The 16,508-nt window shown below is 38.8% G+C and overlaps 1 protein-coding gene across 4 annotated transcripts in view; it reads left to right on the forward strand.

Moving 5' to 3' along the window:
* Positions 1-16,508, forward strand: part of TRPS1 (transcriptional repressor GATA binding 1) — a 251,581-nt gene that overhangs the window by 49,268 nt on the left and 185,805 nt on the right. For all 4 annotated transcript variants that reach the window (XM_003782395.2, XM_012809780.1, XM_012809790.2 and 1 more), the window contains 2 exons: positions 80-1,008; positions 14,743-15,872. In XM_003782395.2, coding sequence (XP_003782443.1) covers positions 80-1,008; positions 14,743-15,872 — 2,059 coding nt within the window. The remainder of the gene's footprint in view (positions 1-79; positions 1,009-14,742; positions 15,873-16,508) is intronic.

The raw sequence follows: 16,508 nt of genomic DNA on the forward strand, positions 1-16,508 counted from the left end.
AGTAAAATATTCTGGGTTCTGTTACACGTCTGTAACTTCCAAATAACGCTGCATCTGCGTTTTCTCTGCGTTTTTACAGATATGGTCCGGAAAAAGAACCCCCCTCTGAGAAACGTTGCTAGTGAAGGCGAGGGCCAGACCCTGGAGCCTAGAGGTACAGAGAGCAAGGTATCTGGAAAGAACAAAGAATTTTCTGCAGATCAGATGTCAGAAAATACAGATCAGAGTGATGCTGCAGAAATAAATAATAAAGAAGAACACAGCTTGCATGTTCAAGATCCATCTTCTAGCAGTAAGAAGGACTTAAAAAGTTCAGTCCTGAGTGAGAAGGCTGGCTTCAATTATGAAAGCCCCAGTAAGGGAGGAAACCTTCCCTCCTATCCACATGATGAGGTGACAGACAGAAATATGTTGGCTTTCTCATCTCCAGCTGCTGGGGGAGTCTGCGAGCCCTTGAAGTCTCCTCAGAGAGCAGAGGCAGATGACCCTCAAGATATGGCCTGTACCCCGTCAGGGGACTCACTGGAGACAAAGGAAGATCAGAAGATGTCACCAAAGGCTACCGAGGAAACAGGGCAAGTGCAGAGTGGTCAAGCCAATTGTCAAGGTTTGAGCCCAGTTTCAGTGGCCTCAAAAAACCCACAAGTGCCTTCAGATGGGGGTGTAAGAATGAATAAATCCAAAACTGACTTATTGGTGAATGACAACCCAGACCCAGCACCTCTGTCTCCGGAGCTTCAGGACTTTAAATGCAATATCTGTGGATATGGTTACTATGGCAACGACCCCACAGATCTGATTAAGCACTTCCGAAAGTATCACTTAGGACTGCATAACCGCACCAGGCAGGATGCTGAGCTGGACAGCAAAATCCTGGCCCTTCATAACATGGTGCAGTTCAGCCATTCCAAAGACTTCCAGAAGGTCAACCGCTCTGTGCTTTCTGGTGTGCTGCAGGACATCAGTTCTTCACGGCCTGTTTTACTAAATGGGACCTATGATGTGCAGGTTTGTGCTTTGTATTGTGATCTCTTTGTACAGAAAAAGATGTTAGTAATGAAAGGCGAATTCCTACATGCATACTAAAACCAAGCTTCCAACACCAGACAGGTCCAGGAGGAGAGGTGGACACACACACCACAGCTACCTCATCGAAACGTGTTCAGAATGGTCTTTAGCCTCTTAGGATGCAACACAATCTCCACATTTATACTAGTTTGGGAAAAGTCTTTTTATCAAATTAGCTCAGCTTCATTTTTCTGGACATATTTCGTGGTAATTTGACATTTTCACAGTCTTTCTTCCAAAACTGACAGCAATCTTTATGGTTGGACATGATCATAATTCATGCCTGTTCTATTTTCAGAGTATAAAGCTTTTGCTATAATCTTTGCTTCAGTGAGTTATCTTCCTATGTCTTGGATTAGGATTTGGTTTTGATACTCACCTTGACTAGATTTGGGTCATATTGACATTTGCAGAGATATACTTCTGAAAAGGCAAAATAATCACAAATGAAAATGTGGGAATAACATTTTACATTGATTAAAAAGAAGTCAATGTGATCATAAGTAACGGGGACACCAGAGTGGCCTTGGTGCAGTCCAAGAAAACATTCCTATCTGCATTTAAGGAAAATGGCAATAATTTATGAAAGCGTTTAGTAATAATCTAGATTTATACTTTTATTAAAACCAGCATACTTTTTTGATCTACTTTTCTGTCTTTAGTTTATGGCATATGTGAAATGGAAAAAAAAAAATAACTTACCATTGCAAATAGAATGAAACATGGAACTTAGTCTAAGGAAATGTATTCATTTAATTTTTGCAATTTTCACAGAGTCGAGACTCATGGTCAGTTTGAGAAAGTGTATCAATTTTTGTTACAGTCTGTAGATTTTTATTGTATTATTAGGCCAAGGGATTTCAAAACATATTAGGTTTAATATTAACCTTCTTGAGGAATGATTAGAAGTACCAGAAAACTAATGAAATCACCTCACACTTATTTGACCTACGAAAGCTCTGAAAATATCAGTGGTTGACATCCAGTCAATAGCTACAGCTCATTTGCCTTAGACCTCCCTGTTGACCTAGTGCCAATTAAGAAAGACAGGCAGAGGGGTTATAAATAACAGGTAGTGATCATATTTTGCAATACTTGTAAGAAGAATCAGAAGAGAAATTTCCAAGTCCTTTAAATGTCAAAATGGCAATCAGATCTCCTTTGAGGGAGATATAAAGAAGAACTCTTAAAAAAGCTAGTTTCATTTTGGTAAAGCGCTCTAAAAATTCCATCTGACTTTGTGAATTTCCACAAATAAAATTATTTCTGTGGAGCAGCAAATGAAGCCAACATAGTTATTATGCATAAAAGCTCCACGCTTTGAACTGCTGTCTTATTAAAGATCATTCCACTGTCTCATGTCAGATAGACTCTGCTGTCAAGCTATGATTGGAAAGCAAATACGTGCGTTAGATAAAAGGGCTGGAAGTGAAGAATGTCAGTATGTGAAACGGTGTTTTATAATTAGCAAGTAATATGATGTTAATACCTGGATTTCCGGCAGCAGTTTCAGTTTGTTCACTCTGGGGACAACTTCTGAGGGAAGCTGATTTAGGCTGTCAGGAAGGCTCTGAACGAAGATTACTAAGGCCTATCGTTGGGAAGAATTCAGATTTTTAAACACACTTCCATTTCCCCCAAACAGTTATTTGTTAGGTTCTTAGTTATTTATAGTAAAGTTTATGTTTGGGTAGAACAAGCTGGACACTTTTCCTGGGTAGTGATTTGAGAAATAAAACAGATGTGTGAGCTCTCTGGGTTTGAACTAATAGAAGTAGAAATAAAACAGCTGACCCCAGACGATGCCGCCCACTAAATCCTTCCAGCTCACAGTCAAGAAGACAGAAAGTGGCAGGAAATAGCATGCAGGAAGGCAACCTTGTTAAGACCAATTTTTTTTTTCCCCCAAAGAAAAATAATAGTGCTGGAAATAGGGGGAAAAAAGCAATCGGTGAGAAGAGTGGGTGATTATTTCAAAGAAACAATTATATTTCGGAAACTAGTCTAGAGGGTTAACTTCAGCCTATGAAGAGAACATTTAATTCATGAATAGGCCCAGTGCGGATCGGGGGTGCTTTGTACATCCACCAGATATTGATTTAGGAACATATCTGAATAAGTAATTTACCAATATTTTAATGCTGAAATAAAGATTGAACAGCGTCTCTCTGTGTGTAAACTGAATGAAAGCACATCTGAAATTTCTCTTTTTAACCACAAGTTTGTGTTGCTGAGATGCTGTTGGAGAGATCCTTTCCTTGGCACTTGACCTGTGTGGAGGCTAAAGGCTGTGGACGATAAATTGTTGACTATAGGATTTCTTTAATGCAGTTTCCTTAGAAATACACAGTGAGTTGATGGCTTGTGTGTATTCGGAGGAAAAGACTGTTGGTAATACTCTGAGTATTATAGACAAATAATTATTTAATTGCAAGAATTATATATATAAATCCACAATTTAAGCTAACCAGAGTAATAGTTGAACAATTTATTCATCTTTTTCAATTAAGCTAGCCTTTTTTTTTTTTGAAACATTCAGAACAGTTGGTGGTTAATGATAGATTTATGACATTTTAGGGTGAGAACAAAGGAACAGAAGCCAGAAGCAAAGGACTTAAACAATTCTGTGGCTTTGATCTATATTTTGGTTTGATGTGGATGGTTTTAAATAATTTGAACCAACTCGAGTACAAATATGAGGCATGTAGTTAGAGGAAAAAAGTATAGTAATTTAAACATATTCTAATGTTTTCACTTCTAGGTTCAGCTTATTTCACATATATTTGGGGGAATAATAGAAAGGTAGGCATATTTGCCCTGATAACAGACACTGCTGTGTAAATTACATCACAAATAACTGAGTGGAAGAATTACAAAATTGTTAAAATAGTGAGAAATAACATTGTTTCTTTGTGCTGCATAGCACACAGAGTCCCAGGAAGATAAAGGAGGTTACTGTAAATAGCCATCATACAGCCAGGACTGTCTTTCCTAAGGCTGTGGAATTCATGAGATTCTCCCCCACACACCTTGAGGTTACATGCCCACCCTCAATCAGAAGAGGTGTTGATTCTTTACCAAGGAAAACAAGAGACGATATAAGTGGCTCGGTGAGAACTGATGGAATTGACCAGGATGTTAATTTCCAGGTTCTTCATTTTCCCTAACAATTTATTATTTGTTACACTTAAATATTTAAAAATAAGGGATGTAGCACGATTGGTAAGCCCTTCACATAATTTTTATTCTCTGTATTTAGCCTCTGAGGCTCACATATGGACCAATAATAAGACAAGAGATTGGGTTATTAGAAAAGTAATTACAGCTTCTTTCTTTTTAATTCAGCTTTCTTAAGCTTATATTTAAACCATCGCTGAATGGAGGCCGGCGTTAGTTAACCACACAGACTTTGCAGTTTCATTAGGACTTAATGTTCTGTGCGTCAGGGTGTTTGCATCATTTTTATGGGGGAGCTTTTAGCTCTTAGATCAGGTTATAAAAGTAGGACTCCTGTCAAGTAGTGCTTCCCACGGGAAAGGTTTATACTGCCTCGATTTTATATACTCATGATGTATATGTTGTCTTTTCATATTAATGAATCTTTTCTATTCCTTTGCATTATTTAGGACACCAAGGAGGTAGCTACTGGATTCCAGCTATTAAATTGATTTCGAACCTTAATGAAATTCTAAGGTTAATAGAAGAATCACCGTATTAATTGACCAGGGTCTAACTTGTGTTTGAGCTAGAAGTGCCACATTTCTGTTCTGTAAATATTTTTATCAAGAGTTGCATAATATGTCATGTTAGAAGCAGGAAGAAAAGATTTTAGAGAGAGGAAGTCATCTTTTGGATTTTTATTTTTAACACATTGAACTGTGTGGGGTTTGTAGATCTTTAACAACTACCAGTACAATCATTTGGACGGAGGATTGCAGTTTGGTCTGAAAAAAAAAATCTATCAGGGAACATGAATCTCACTGTGGTTTATTTTGACTTGTCTTGAATTTTACTTCCAAACACTTATTTTTTGCCTGGGCGATTCCTTTGATCTGGAGTAGGAGGGAAGTTGTAGATCTTAGCAGGTTCTGTTTCTTTGTTTTTCTGAGTTGAGGATAGTCGCACTTTAGAAAAACTGGTGAATGAGACTGTAATCGATTCAGACCGTCTATATATAGAGTACAGAAAGTTTGGCATATGGACTCGTGCTTACTTTCAGGACTGTGTCTCTTTAACAAGTAATAAAGTGTTCAAAATAAAACATATGTTCACTCCAAGGCCATAAAGCCAAGCAGAGTTCTGGCACATGCCAGGTTATTTTCATCAGTGGAGATAGCCGAGCTGGATAATGTAACCACCAAGTAGAATAGTTAGACTATCTTAACTAATCCTTTTACCTGAATGACAGTTAAAACTTCACTTGGCCTTGTTACATGAGAGAGGGTACGATCAATGTCAGTTCCTCTTTGATTTCCAGTTTATTTGTTATCCTTGAAAGAACACGTGTCTTTTTGTTGAATATCGTCATTTCTTTCCAGGCAGAATGTTTAGAAGAAGAAATCATGGTTATCAGTGCATCCAATCGAATTTAACATTGTTCAACTCTTAATAAAAGTTTTATCTTTCAAATGGTCTGCTCTGCTAACCATATCAAGTTCAGGGGATTATTCAGTATTTTTTATATCTTGGGTCATTGTAATTACGTTTGCCCAGCTGTTAGAGACACAGAGACACAAGTCACACATCGACACCAGGAAAGCTGGGAGAGAAAAAAATCTTTCCCTTCCATTTTCTCATTGCTTTCGTGGATTCTAGTTCTGAGAGTCATTAAACCTCTTGAATTCTTCATGAGATGATTCAAACTTTTAAAGCAAGTGTTAGGTAGGCATTTTCAGAATATCAGACAAATTCTTGTGTAATTTTAATGGAAAGTTAAATGTCAAATTTATTTTCCTGTATAACTTTTGATCTTTCGTCTTTTAGTTTACATAATGAAAAATTGCATGGCTCTTTCTTTTTCTGTAATTTTGGATTCACCTCGAAAATACTTAACATCTGTTAAGGGTTTCTGATGTACATATGTGCATCTAAGTACTTTATGTACATTGATCAACTCATCTTCATAAAAACCCTGGAAGTAGACGCTAACATTATGCCCATTTTAAAAAAGTGAGGAAACACACATGATGAAAGGAACCCACCTGGTATCACCCAGTTATGTAAGTAGAGAGAATGGGATCCACACCCGGAGGTACAGGCTACAGAAGCCTGTCTTCACAGCCACACTGGTCCTGAAGACAGGCCAACCGCACGTGTGGGAGGAGGTGGAAGACTGGTAAATTTGATGCATTCTCTGTGAATCACAGTGAATTTGGGGAGTTTAGTGATTCCTTGGGGGGATTGTCTTGTTATCTGCTCCATGTAGTGCAATGCTACCTTATTTGAACTTACTAAGATTACAGTTGAAATCTTTGAAAAGAAAATTAAATTTGCTGACTTGTCTTTTATTGTTAGGTAAAATCCCTGGTACTTTTGCTGCAGAAATTAATTATGGTAGGGTGAGTTAGGTTTAATCCATTAAATGTGCAATGTTTTGCCTAAATTATGGTAGGGTGAGTTTTGCCTAATTATGGTAGGGTGAGTTTGGTTTAATCCATTAAATGTGCAATGTTTTATGCCTAAATTAAGGGAAGTTGTATTCATGTGTTTGATTTATTTCGTGTTTCCCTCATTCAGAGATTTCTTGTTTAAGAAATTCTGATTTAATAGTCTGAGAGTCGTCTCCTGCTTTTGTAGTTATGAGGCATAACGTTGATTTTTTTTTAAGAAGGTTAAATGTTAAGCAGATACAACCTGTTCCCATTTATGTTCTCCAAGGCTGTGTAATTAGGGTTTGACCCTCTGGTTACATTTAGTGCAGGACTGACTGTAGAGGCAGAGACAAATTGGAATGTCTTTTTTTGTCTAATTTGAGTGCGATGGAGACTCTAGTCATGCTTGGAGCTGTGTGATTTCACTGGAATCTGAAAGCGAGGGAAGTGTAGGGCACAGAGAGAAGCTTGGCAATTTAGACACTCCACCTGCCTGGCCTTTCTCCTTTCATATTTAGATGACCCCTTGATGCAAGATTAAAGAGCACCTGGGTACTTTCATGTGTCATGTACTAATTCTGGGACTCTTACAATAAACCATCGTTTGTTCTAAGACCTGTAGACCTGTTTTTCCAGCTTGATATTCCACTGGTAACTCAGAGCCAACACATGTAAAAATGAAGTTCCCCCAAACAACTTTTTTTTTTTTGCTTCCTTTCCTCAGCACTCTCATTTTCAAGTCAATCAAACTGGAAGTCTTGGTGTTACCCTGGGTTTCTTTCTGTTATTATCTCTCTCTGAACAGTTGCGTAGTGTGGCCCATGCTTTCCATCTTTCTTCTTTTACTGTTAGTGCCTTCACGTTTTTTATAAACTCTGGTTGTTGTTTTCTTTTTTCTTTCTCCTGCTATTCTCTTTTAGTCTGTTTTTTTTTTCCTGCCTTTTTCTCACCTCCCTGTGCCTTTCTCCTTTTCCTCTCCTTTCCTTTTGTTTCTTTTCCATCCTGTTCCATTTTTCTTCCTTTCTCTTCTGTTTTTTCATTCCTCTCTTCCTCTTTTCCTTTTTTCCTCCCTCTTTCCTCCCTCCCTCCCTTCCTTCCTTCTTTCCGTCCTTTTCTTCCTTCTCTTCTGCTGGCCTTGCTTCCCTCCTTTGCTTTCTTCCTTCTTCCTTTCTAGAATTTTTAAAAATTCCACCTACAGATCAATTGTCTTACATTTTATAGGAATTATAGTTATTTTCTGTTAAAAAGCATATCATCTAGGCTGGTGCCTGTGGCTCGAAGGGGTAGGGTGCTGTCCCCATATACCAGAGGTGGCGGATTCAAACCTGGCTCCAAAAACTGCGAAAAAAAAAGAAAGAATGAGTAAAAGCCTATTATCTAACCATACTTATAACTTAGACAGCTTATAGGTTCTGCAGTAACACTTTGCTTTTCTAAACTCTCTGCCTTCTTGTGGAAAGGGGCAACAGTAAGAATAAGGCCGCAGCTTTGTATTACTCACCACCACGGAGCAGGTAATGTTGTATAGCAGATTCCATTTAAAGATCTGATCGGGCCTCAATCCCCTTCGGGATTTCCAGAGAATGACTTGCATTGTTTTACTCATTTTGTTTCCTTCACCTCAAATATCTTTCCATGATCACTGCCTTTGAGGCTTGCTTGTCTTCAAGTGTCAACTCATCTGTCCACAGCTCAGTTGTCACCTGCAGAAGCGTTTGGCTGGCCGGCTGGCCAGTCTGGGTCGGGTGCTCTTTCTTCCTCTGTGTTGTCATGGAACCTGCTCATGCTTCTCGGCAGAGGCCGGTCCTCCACCGTGGTTGTCATCTCTTTACTTGGGAGCTTTTTGTGCTAAACCACAGGTTGCCGTTTTGGACTTTGTCACTTGTTTTTGTGTTCCCAGGGCCTGGCAGTAGCCGTGCAACCCGCACTCTTCCCTGGGGGGAAGGATGGTCCACGTTTTCAGAGATTAGACTTCCTGTTTTCCCATTAACATAGTCTTCAGAACACACACACACACACAATCCTTATTCATCTCCATTATAAGCTCTGGGAAGGGCAGGTCGGATGCAGGAGAGAAGTGCTGTGGAGAATCCACTTAGCTGTATAATCTTGCCCTGCATTTTCTCTTTGGTCTTTTTTCCTTATAAAAGATTGCCATCCAAACTATTAAGACTGACCTTAAGATTTATTGCTATTACCCTAAATAACAGATGACAATGGAAGGATTAGTTCAGAATTATACTGAGTAAAAGGAGAAACCAGTTTAGGGTGAGCTGTTTCTTCCTATAATCCTAAAAGCCAATTACAAAAATAGGTATAGTGAAGAATACACAGTATTTTTCCTTTCCATGTGTCCCTGACACCAGTTTAAGCTTTGAATTCCCCCCACCCCTGTTCGTGGGTTAGCTTTTATGAATCCAGATAAGGGAATTATTGCAGGGAAACTGATAGGAATGAGCTACGGGAATCAGCTATGCGTGGTAGGAGAGGAGAATGATTGCCATATGATTAGATTTGTTGTTGAGATTTTTAAATGTTTAGCCTCTACCGAAAGTATATCCCTGAAGCACACTCTATGTGCTGGAATTTTTTCTCTGAAGCACTGTATATGTAGAAATACTTCCTGCGTATATGAGCAAATTAATTCTGACTGCCATTACTTTCAGCCAAGATCAGACCTTACGTATGTCATCTTTGCTTGAAATGTCAATATTTAAACAGAGATTTAAAAAAAAAACAGCTTAGCTTTTTATTGTTAAGGTTGTCCTTTTTTTGACTATCAGCCCATAACCTCAAGTCCTCTTAAATTAGTACCCTCATAATTGTCTCTGTTGCTATCAATTATAGTACTTGAAAATGAACCACATCTAAGAAAAGGTTTGTGTTTAGTTCCAACAACTCTTTTTTGCCACATTGAGAATAAGTACATGTGCCGAAAAGTCGTTTTCAGAGTTCTGAGGCTTTAAAAAATATTTTCCTTTGACATATGCTTTTAGATATTATCATTCGTTTTTATTCCATATTAAAAGGAGGAAAGAAATAAATTGAGATTAATGACCTTGGAAAAAGTCAGCTCTTTTATATTTTTCATCTCTATGTAAGTTTTACATTTTTATGAAAAGACATATGTAAATAAATTATACAGAAAAGCTATGGAAAATACTACAGGGAAGTAACGGTTTTTATAACTAAGGTTAAAATAGAATAAAAGGCCATTATAGTACTCAGTCAGTGAAAATTTAGAATCTGTCCTTTTTCATGCCCTAATAGTTGTATTGAGTGTTTCTAGGGGACTTTGCTTCTTGAATGACCTGCTTTGAAGTGAAAGATGCATTTTTTTTACATTTTGGTACGTTAGGCCATAGTAATGGTCCCATGATTTACTGAGGCTTCAACTCAGGGACCTTGGTGAGAAATTTCCATCTGTGCTCACTCCCTTCAGCTCACTCATTAATTCAACCAAAATGCCTTGAGCCCCGACTCTTTTCCAAATGTAAATAAGAGACTATTCCTGTAGCCTGAGAAGGAATGTACACTGACGCATTAGATTGAGTAATAGCAAAATCGAACCTTTTCATTTACAACTAAAAATACAGGTAGTGACATCTACGTGAGTGGTCACTCAATGGCTTTGCCACTTCTCTGGTCTGCTCAGCCACTGGTGGGAGAAATTTCCTTGGATGGTTCACTTTATTCAATGACAGCCCTGTCCATGGGCACATTACTATAGAGTGCGCTGTCTACTATAACGTTGCCTACACACGTGCTATTTAAATTTCAGTTAGTTAGAATTAAATTAATGAGAAACTAAGAAAATAAAATACTCAATAGCCACATGTGGCTTGCAGCTACCATATTGGTCAGGAAAGGCTAGGCAATATTTCTACCATCTCAGAAAGTTCCAGCTGGACAGCACAGCTCTGCAGTTCTCACTCTATGATCATAATGATCCTACATGATGGTAAAGTGCCCAATATTATTTATGTTCAGAAAGAGGAGGAAGCTGAGGTGCCAGGAAGTGGAATCATACATCTTTTCGCAGAACCTGACTTAGAGAACTTCCTCTGGGAGCAAACAAATACAGGCAAAACTAAATACAAATGAAAAAGGGTTTCATCTGCTGGGTTTTTTTTTTTTTAATCTTAAAATTTTAAAATCAGAGAGATATCTGCACAAAAAACAAAGTATGTAAACAAAATGTGTATACTCCCTAATATTCTGCAATTTAAAAAATGATTAAAAAAAAAAGAAGAACAGAGATGTGGTCCAGCTTGTTCAATGTTTTCTCCCTAATTTCTTCCACAGAACCTCAAGCTTAACACTTAGTAACTACTAACTGAATGAATACATGTAATTTTGGGGACAAAAGAGTTTAAAGTTGAATATCATTTGTAATACCTTCATATCTATACCAGAAGAACTGCTAGGTGGATGGTGATAATTAAAGTTCTTAGCAAGTGGAGAAAGTTGGAAAGCAGTGCTCTTTATCCTGCTTGTGATTTCTTTATAATTTTTTTTTTTTTGGCCGTGGCTGGGTTTGAACCCACCACCTCCTGTTTATGGGGCTGGCACCCAACTCCTTTGAGCCACAGGTGCTGCCTGCTTGTGATTTCTTTTAGTCCTAAGTGGCACCTTTTTCTACTCTTTGTTGGATTCAACCATTGGAAAGGTTTGCCTGGATCCTAGCAATTAATTTCAGCATAAACCGTTGCTGTGCTTATTCTGCATAACTGTGTTTGTTGTATCTTTGTTTATAACCTAGAAAAGAATGGTTTTAAGATAATATTTATGGGTCATGAAAATAAAATTAATATGATTGGTAAACATGGGTTTACGGTCTTTAAAAATAATTGTGTTTTGCTTTAGAATGGTATTTATCTATTTGTTTATTTGTTTATTTATTCATTTATTTTTGAGGCATAGTCTCACTCTGCCACCCTGGGTAGAGTGAAGGATGCCAAAAGGCAGGAGAGAGTGCCGTGGTGCCATCAGAGCTCACAGTAGCCTGAAACTCTTGGGCTCAAGCAAACAATCCTCTTGCCTTACCCTCCCAAGTAGCTGGGGCTACAGTCACCTGCCACAATGCCGGGCTAGTTTTTTGTTTGTTTGTTTGTTTTTGTTTGTTTGTTTGTTTTCTGTTTTTAGTAGAGACAGGGTCTCCCTCTAGTTCAGGCTGGTCTCAAACTCCTGAGCACAACCAGTCTACCTGCCTTAGCCTTCCAGAGTGCTAGGATTATAGGCCTGAGCCACTGCGCTTGGCCTTAGAATAGTATTTAAAGGATGTACATCGGTTCTATGACTTAAGTGTCCATCTATTGCTCTAGAAAGTTGCCACAAATACAGGCGTAGATTTTATGTTTTCTTTTTGAAAGAGGAAAGGAATAGAGTGCTAACTATGTTTTCCAAAATTGGCTTTTATAATATATGATTATAATTTTATATTTGCTTTCAATAATTTATAGTACTAATATGATTTACTGATACTAACCAAGATGGCAAATAAGTAACCTGTAGACGCATCAATATTGTTCTTCTTGCCATTCCGTGAGATCCATGAGTTTTTATTTGCTCACTTGGGTGGCTTTTAAAAGAATAGTAAGTAACATGAAGGTATTTATTCTTCATCATAATTAAAATATGTAGCCATTACAAGCTTCTTAAAGAGTGGAATTGACAGATCTTCCCTGGGTAAACAAAACAAAAATCATACACGTGCACATGTAGATATGTAGATACTGCCAAATTAAAAAGACCCAGTGCAAGTTAGTCCTAAACCAAAATGCTGTACTAACGTTTCACCAAATTGCCTTTCTTTCATGGTCTCCTCTCCTCGTCTTTCTTAACCTGGATTTCCTGATTCTTAACGTTGTTGTCAAGTAAGAATAACCTGGAGAGGGTGTTGATGCGCTTAGTAGTAATTTGTGTTCACTTCAAAGTCACATGTTTAGGGATTTCTTAAGAATATGCATGCCCTTTGTTCAGCCCTTTCAGGGTGGTCACAGCACACGAGGCTTAAAGATTGCTAAATCAAAGAAGTAGCAACGATACGTGGTGGTTTCTTGGGAATCTCCGTTTTATAAGCGGAAGTTCAAAGCGTTTTATATTAAGCTCAACAACTCTGAAGCAGTGTAGAAGCTGAAATAAGACAATTTTCATCTCTAGATTTAGCACATTCTCTTTGCCTGCACTAAAGGAGAGTGGAACACTTCTGAATTGGCCTCTTGCAATTCAAATTTAAGTCCCTGAACAAAGTGCCTGATTGACAGCTGCCCATTTAAATTATGGAAATCTTTGGAAATAACGTTTCTCCTTACTACCAGTGAATTGTGAAATTTAAGCAGATGTTACAGTGTTACGTATTACATTTCAGTGCAAGGTTTAATTGCGTTAGTCACTTGAAAGCTAGATGAGAATGTCGTAGACTGCTCCCCTGGAGTGCCTGGCTTTTGCTTCTCTCCTGCCACTGCCTGTCAGGTTGCTGCCTGGAAAGGTGTCCTCTTCTTAGCTTTCTGATTGGGTGATACTCTTGTTATTGACAGATTGAAATCTGTGTGCTTGGGATGGTAGATACAGACCTTATCTGAGGCAAAACATTATAATCCTTTGATTAAAGGTTGAGGGAGACGTTCATAAATTGTTACCTTAATGTATAGTAAATGCTCAGTTGTTTATGTGTGAATGCCCATTTCTTAGAACTATAATTACTGGACATAGATTTAGAGGTTGCTCCAATTGAGAAATGAGGAATCTGTTCCAAGAGAGTTTAGGTAACTCAGTCGGTTCCAGTTCTGGGTCTCTCTTTAGTGGAAGGAAGAGTTAGACCTCAGTCCTGTACAGTGCAGGTACAAACGTATCTCTCAGTGCACCATGGGAATGTTATTTGCATTTTAAGTAGAGCCTTTAAATGATTTTGAAATGCCTGAGACTTTCTCATGCAGTGATTTGGATATGAGCAGTGATCACACGTGTCACTTTTGAGCAGCTGGTAAAGAAGGCAGAACGTGATGGTGCCACTTGCTTAATATATTACATCTGGTTGCTGGAAAGATTCAAAAATTCACTGGTGGTTGGAAGGGAACATTTCTTCCTTCTTGGAGCATTTCCTTCAAAAACTCAGTTTAAAACTCAGTTGTCTGCTTACTTGATTTCCCTGTTGAGGTGCACACTGAGAGTGGAGGGAGGTTTTATATAAAGTGCCTTCTGAAGGCCTTTCTAGCCCTGACACTCAGTAATTGCATAATTTGGGAAGAGAAGCAGAGCAGTAGTGATTTTTTTAATGGTAGAATTATTTTACTTTGTTGTTTAAACATCCCCATGATCTATTCATAGGAGCTAGAGGCTCTTTGTATGAGACAAAACCTTAATCACATAAGGTCCTGGAAGATTTCTGCTACTTGTTTGTCCTAGATTATGAAATGTTTGAAACTGTTCACATTGGTCCTCCTTTACCAAGATTTCCTGCCCACTCCAATTCATTTTGTTTTTAGTTTCATTGTGTATGGTCATGGTTTGATCACGAGCCATTCTGTGTGATCATTTGGCATCTTTATTTCACTCAGAAGATAGACCCCATCTTCACCTACAGCCTCATATCTGTACAAATTGGACAGAAGATTGCCTTAGAGAACGTCTGCATTGAGTAATCTCTGAGCAACTTCCTTTGGTTTTACCGCAACCCTTCGCTTTTCAAAAAAGAAATCTCACGTGATTTGGATGCTTCTGTAGGAATGTGATTGATTGGAGGAGGTGGTAAAACCCACCCACTTGAAAATTGGCTTTTTCTGAGTTTCTTTAAAAGTATGCATTATTAAACCTTTTGAATTAGTTATAGTGCTTTCATTACTTATCTTCATCTGTTACTGTGGCCTAAAATGTTTAACATAATGAACCGCTCAAAGAATCGCTGTTAAGAAATAAAGAGTGGGTTTATTTGGCTATGATGATTCAAGTGATTTCCTAATAAGCGGGAGTACTACTGCAGTTTTGGATGTGGAATACTTGTCAGTATCTCCTCTCCTTCCTGTAGGGAGCCCATTGAATTCATGACATGTTTAAAGTAACATTCATTTCTTCTACTCTATAGGTCACTTCAGGTGGAACGTTTATTGGCATTGGACGGAAAACACCAGATTGCCAAGGGAACACCAAGTATTTCCGCTGTAAATTCTGCAATTTCACTTATATGGGCAACTCATCAACTGAGCTAGAACAACATTTTCTTCAGACTCACCCAAACAAAATAAAAGCTTCTGTCCCCTCCTCAGAGGGTGCCAAATCTGCAGAGAAAAACTCTAACAAATCCATCCCTGCACTTCGATCCAGTGATTCTGGAGACTTGGGAAAATGGCAGGATAAGATAACCGTCAAGGCAGGAGATGACACTCCTGTTGGCTATTCAGTACCCATCAAGCCCCTTGATTCCTCGAGACAAAATGGTACAGAGGCCACCAGTTACTACTGGTGTAAGTTTTGCAGCTTCAGCTGTGAGTCATCTAGCTCTCTTAAACTGCTAGAGCATTACGGCAAGCAGCATGGCGCAGTGCAGTCAGGTGGCCTTAATCCAGAACTGAACGATAAGCTTTCCCGGGGCTCTGTCATTAATCAGAATGATCCAGTCAAAAGTGCAGAAGGAGAGCCAATGACCAAGGCAGAAAAAGGCTCGGGTGGGGGGAAAAAGAAGGACTTCTCCAGCAAGGGGGCAGAGGATAATATGGTTACAAGCTATAACTGTCAGTTCTGTGACTTTCGATATTCCAAAAGCCATGGCCCTGATGTAATTGTAGTGGGGCCACTTCTCCGTCATTACCAACAGCTCCATAACATTCACAAATGTACCATTAAACACTGTCCATTCTGTCCCAGAGGCCTTTGCAGCCCAGAAAAGCACCTTGGAGAAATTACTTATCCGTTTGCTTGTAGAAAAAGTAATTGTTCCCACTGTGCACTCTTGCTTCTGCACTTGTCTCCGGGGGCGGCTGGAAGCTCGAGAGTCAAGCACCAGTGCCACCAGTGTCCGTTCACCACCCCTGACGTGGATGTGCTCCTCTTCCACTACGAGAGTGTGCATGAGTCCCAAGCATCCGATGTCAAGCAAGAAGCAAATCATTTGCCAGGATCGGATGGGCAGCCCGCAGTTAAGGAGAGCAAAGAACACTCATGTACCAAATGTGATTTTATTACCCAAGTGGAAGAAGAGATTTCCCGACACTACAGGTAATATATTTGCGGGGCACCAAGAAAGTGATAGAAAGTGTCTGTGGATAGAAAGAGGATTGGGCCAGGAACTGTTGGGATGGACTTTGATGATGAGGGAAAGTGATAAGGCGGGACCCATAAACGATCATTGATAGAAGTGCAGATAATGTATCAATGGATGTGACGACCACAAACTTCACTTTGGTCACTTGTTTGAGATCATGTGCTCATTTATCGTATCTGTATTTTTTATACCATTTACTGGGTTTTGCTTTCTATGCTGATTGGTTTACTGTCTCAACCATAATCCATTTATTTGTTCTTGCTAAGTAGGATGACATTCCATATTTTAGACAGAGCAGCTCTTAAATTAAAGGGCTAACACGTGTGTATTCTGTTCTCTGTTCCAACTGGAAAGGATCATATTGAGAATGTGTTACTCATTTTTCTTTTATAACGAGACTATTAAAAAGTGTGCAGCTTCTTTGCTTGGATCCAAATAGTACCTGAAGGTGAGAATTTTGTCGTATGTGTGACTTTGGATCTATATACTTGCTCTCTGAACAGGTAAAACCGCTTGAGGTGTGTCAGATTCTTAAATACAAAAGGACCTGTTAGAGTTTGTCTTCTACTTTTACCCTATTATCTTTATAA

This window comes from Otolemur garnettii, unplaced genomic scaffold, assembly GCF_000181295.1.
Source record: "Otolemur garnettii isolate 467f Iridium unplaced genomic scaffold, OtoGar3 scaffold00004, whole genome shotgun sequence".
Lineage (NCBI taxonomy): Eukaryota > Metazoa > Chordata > Mammalia > Primates > Galagidae > Otolemur > Otolemur garnettii.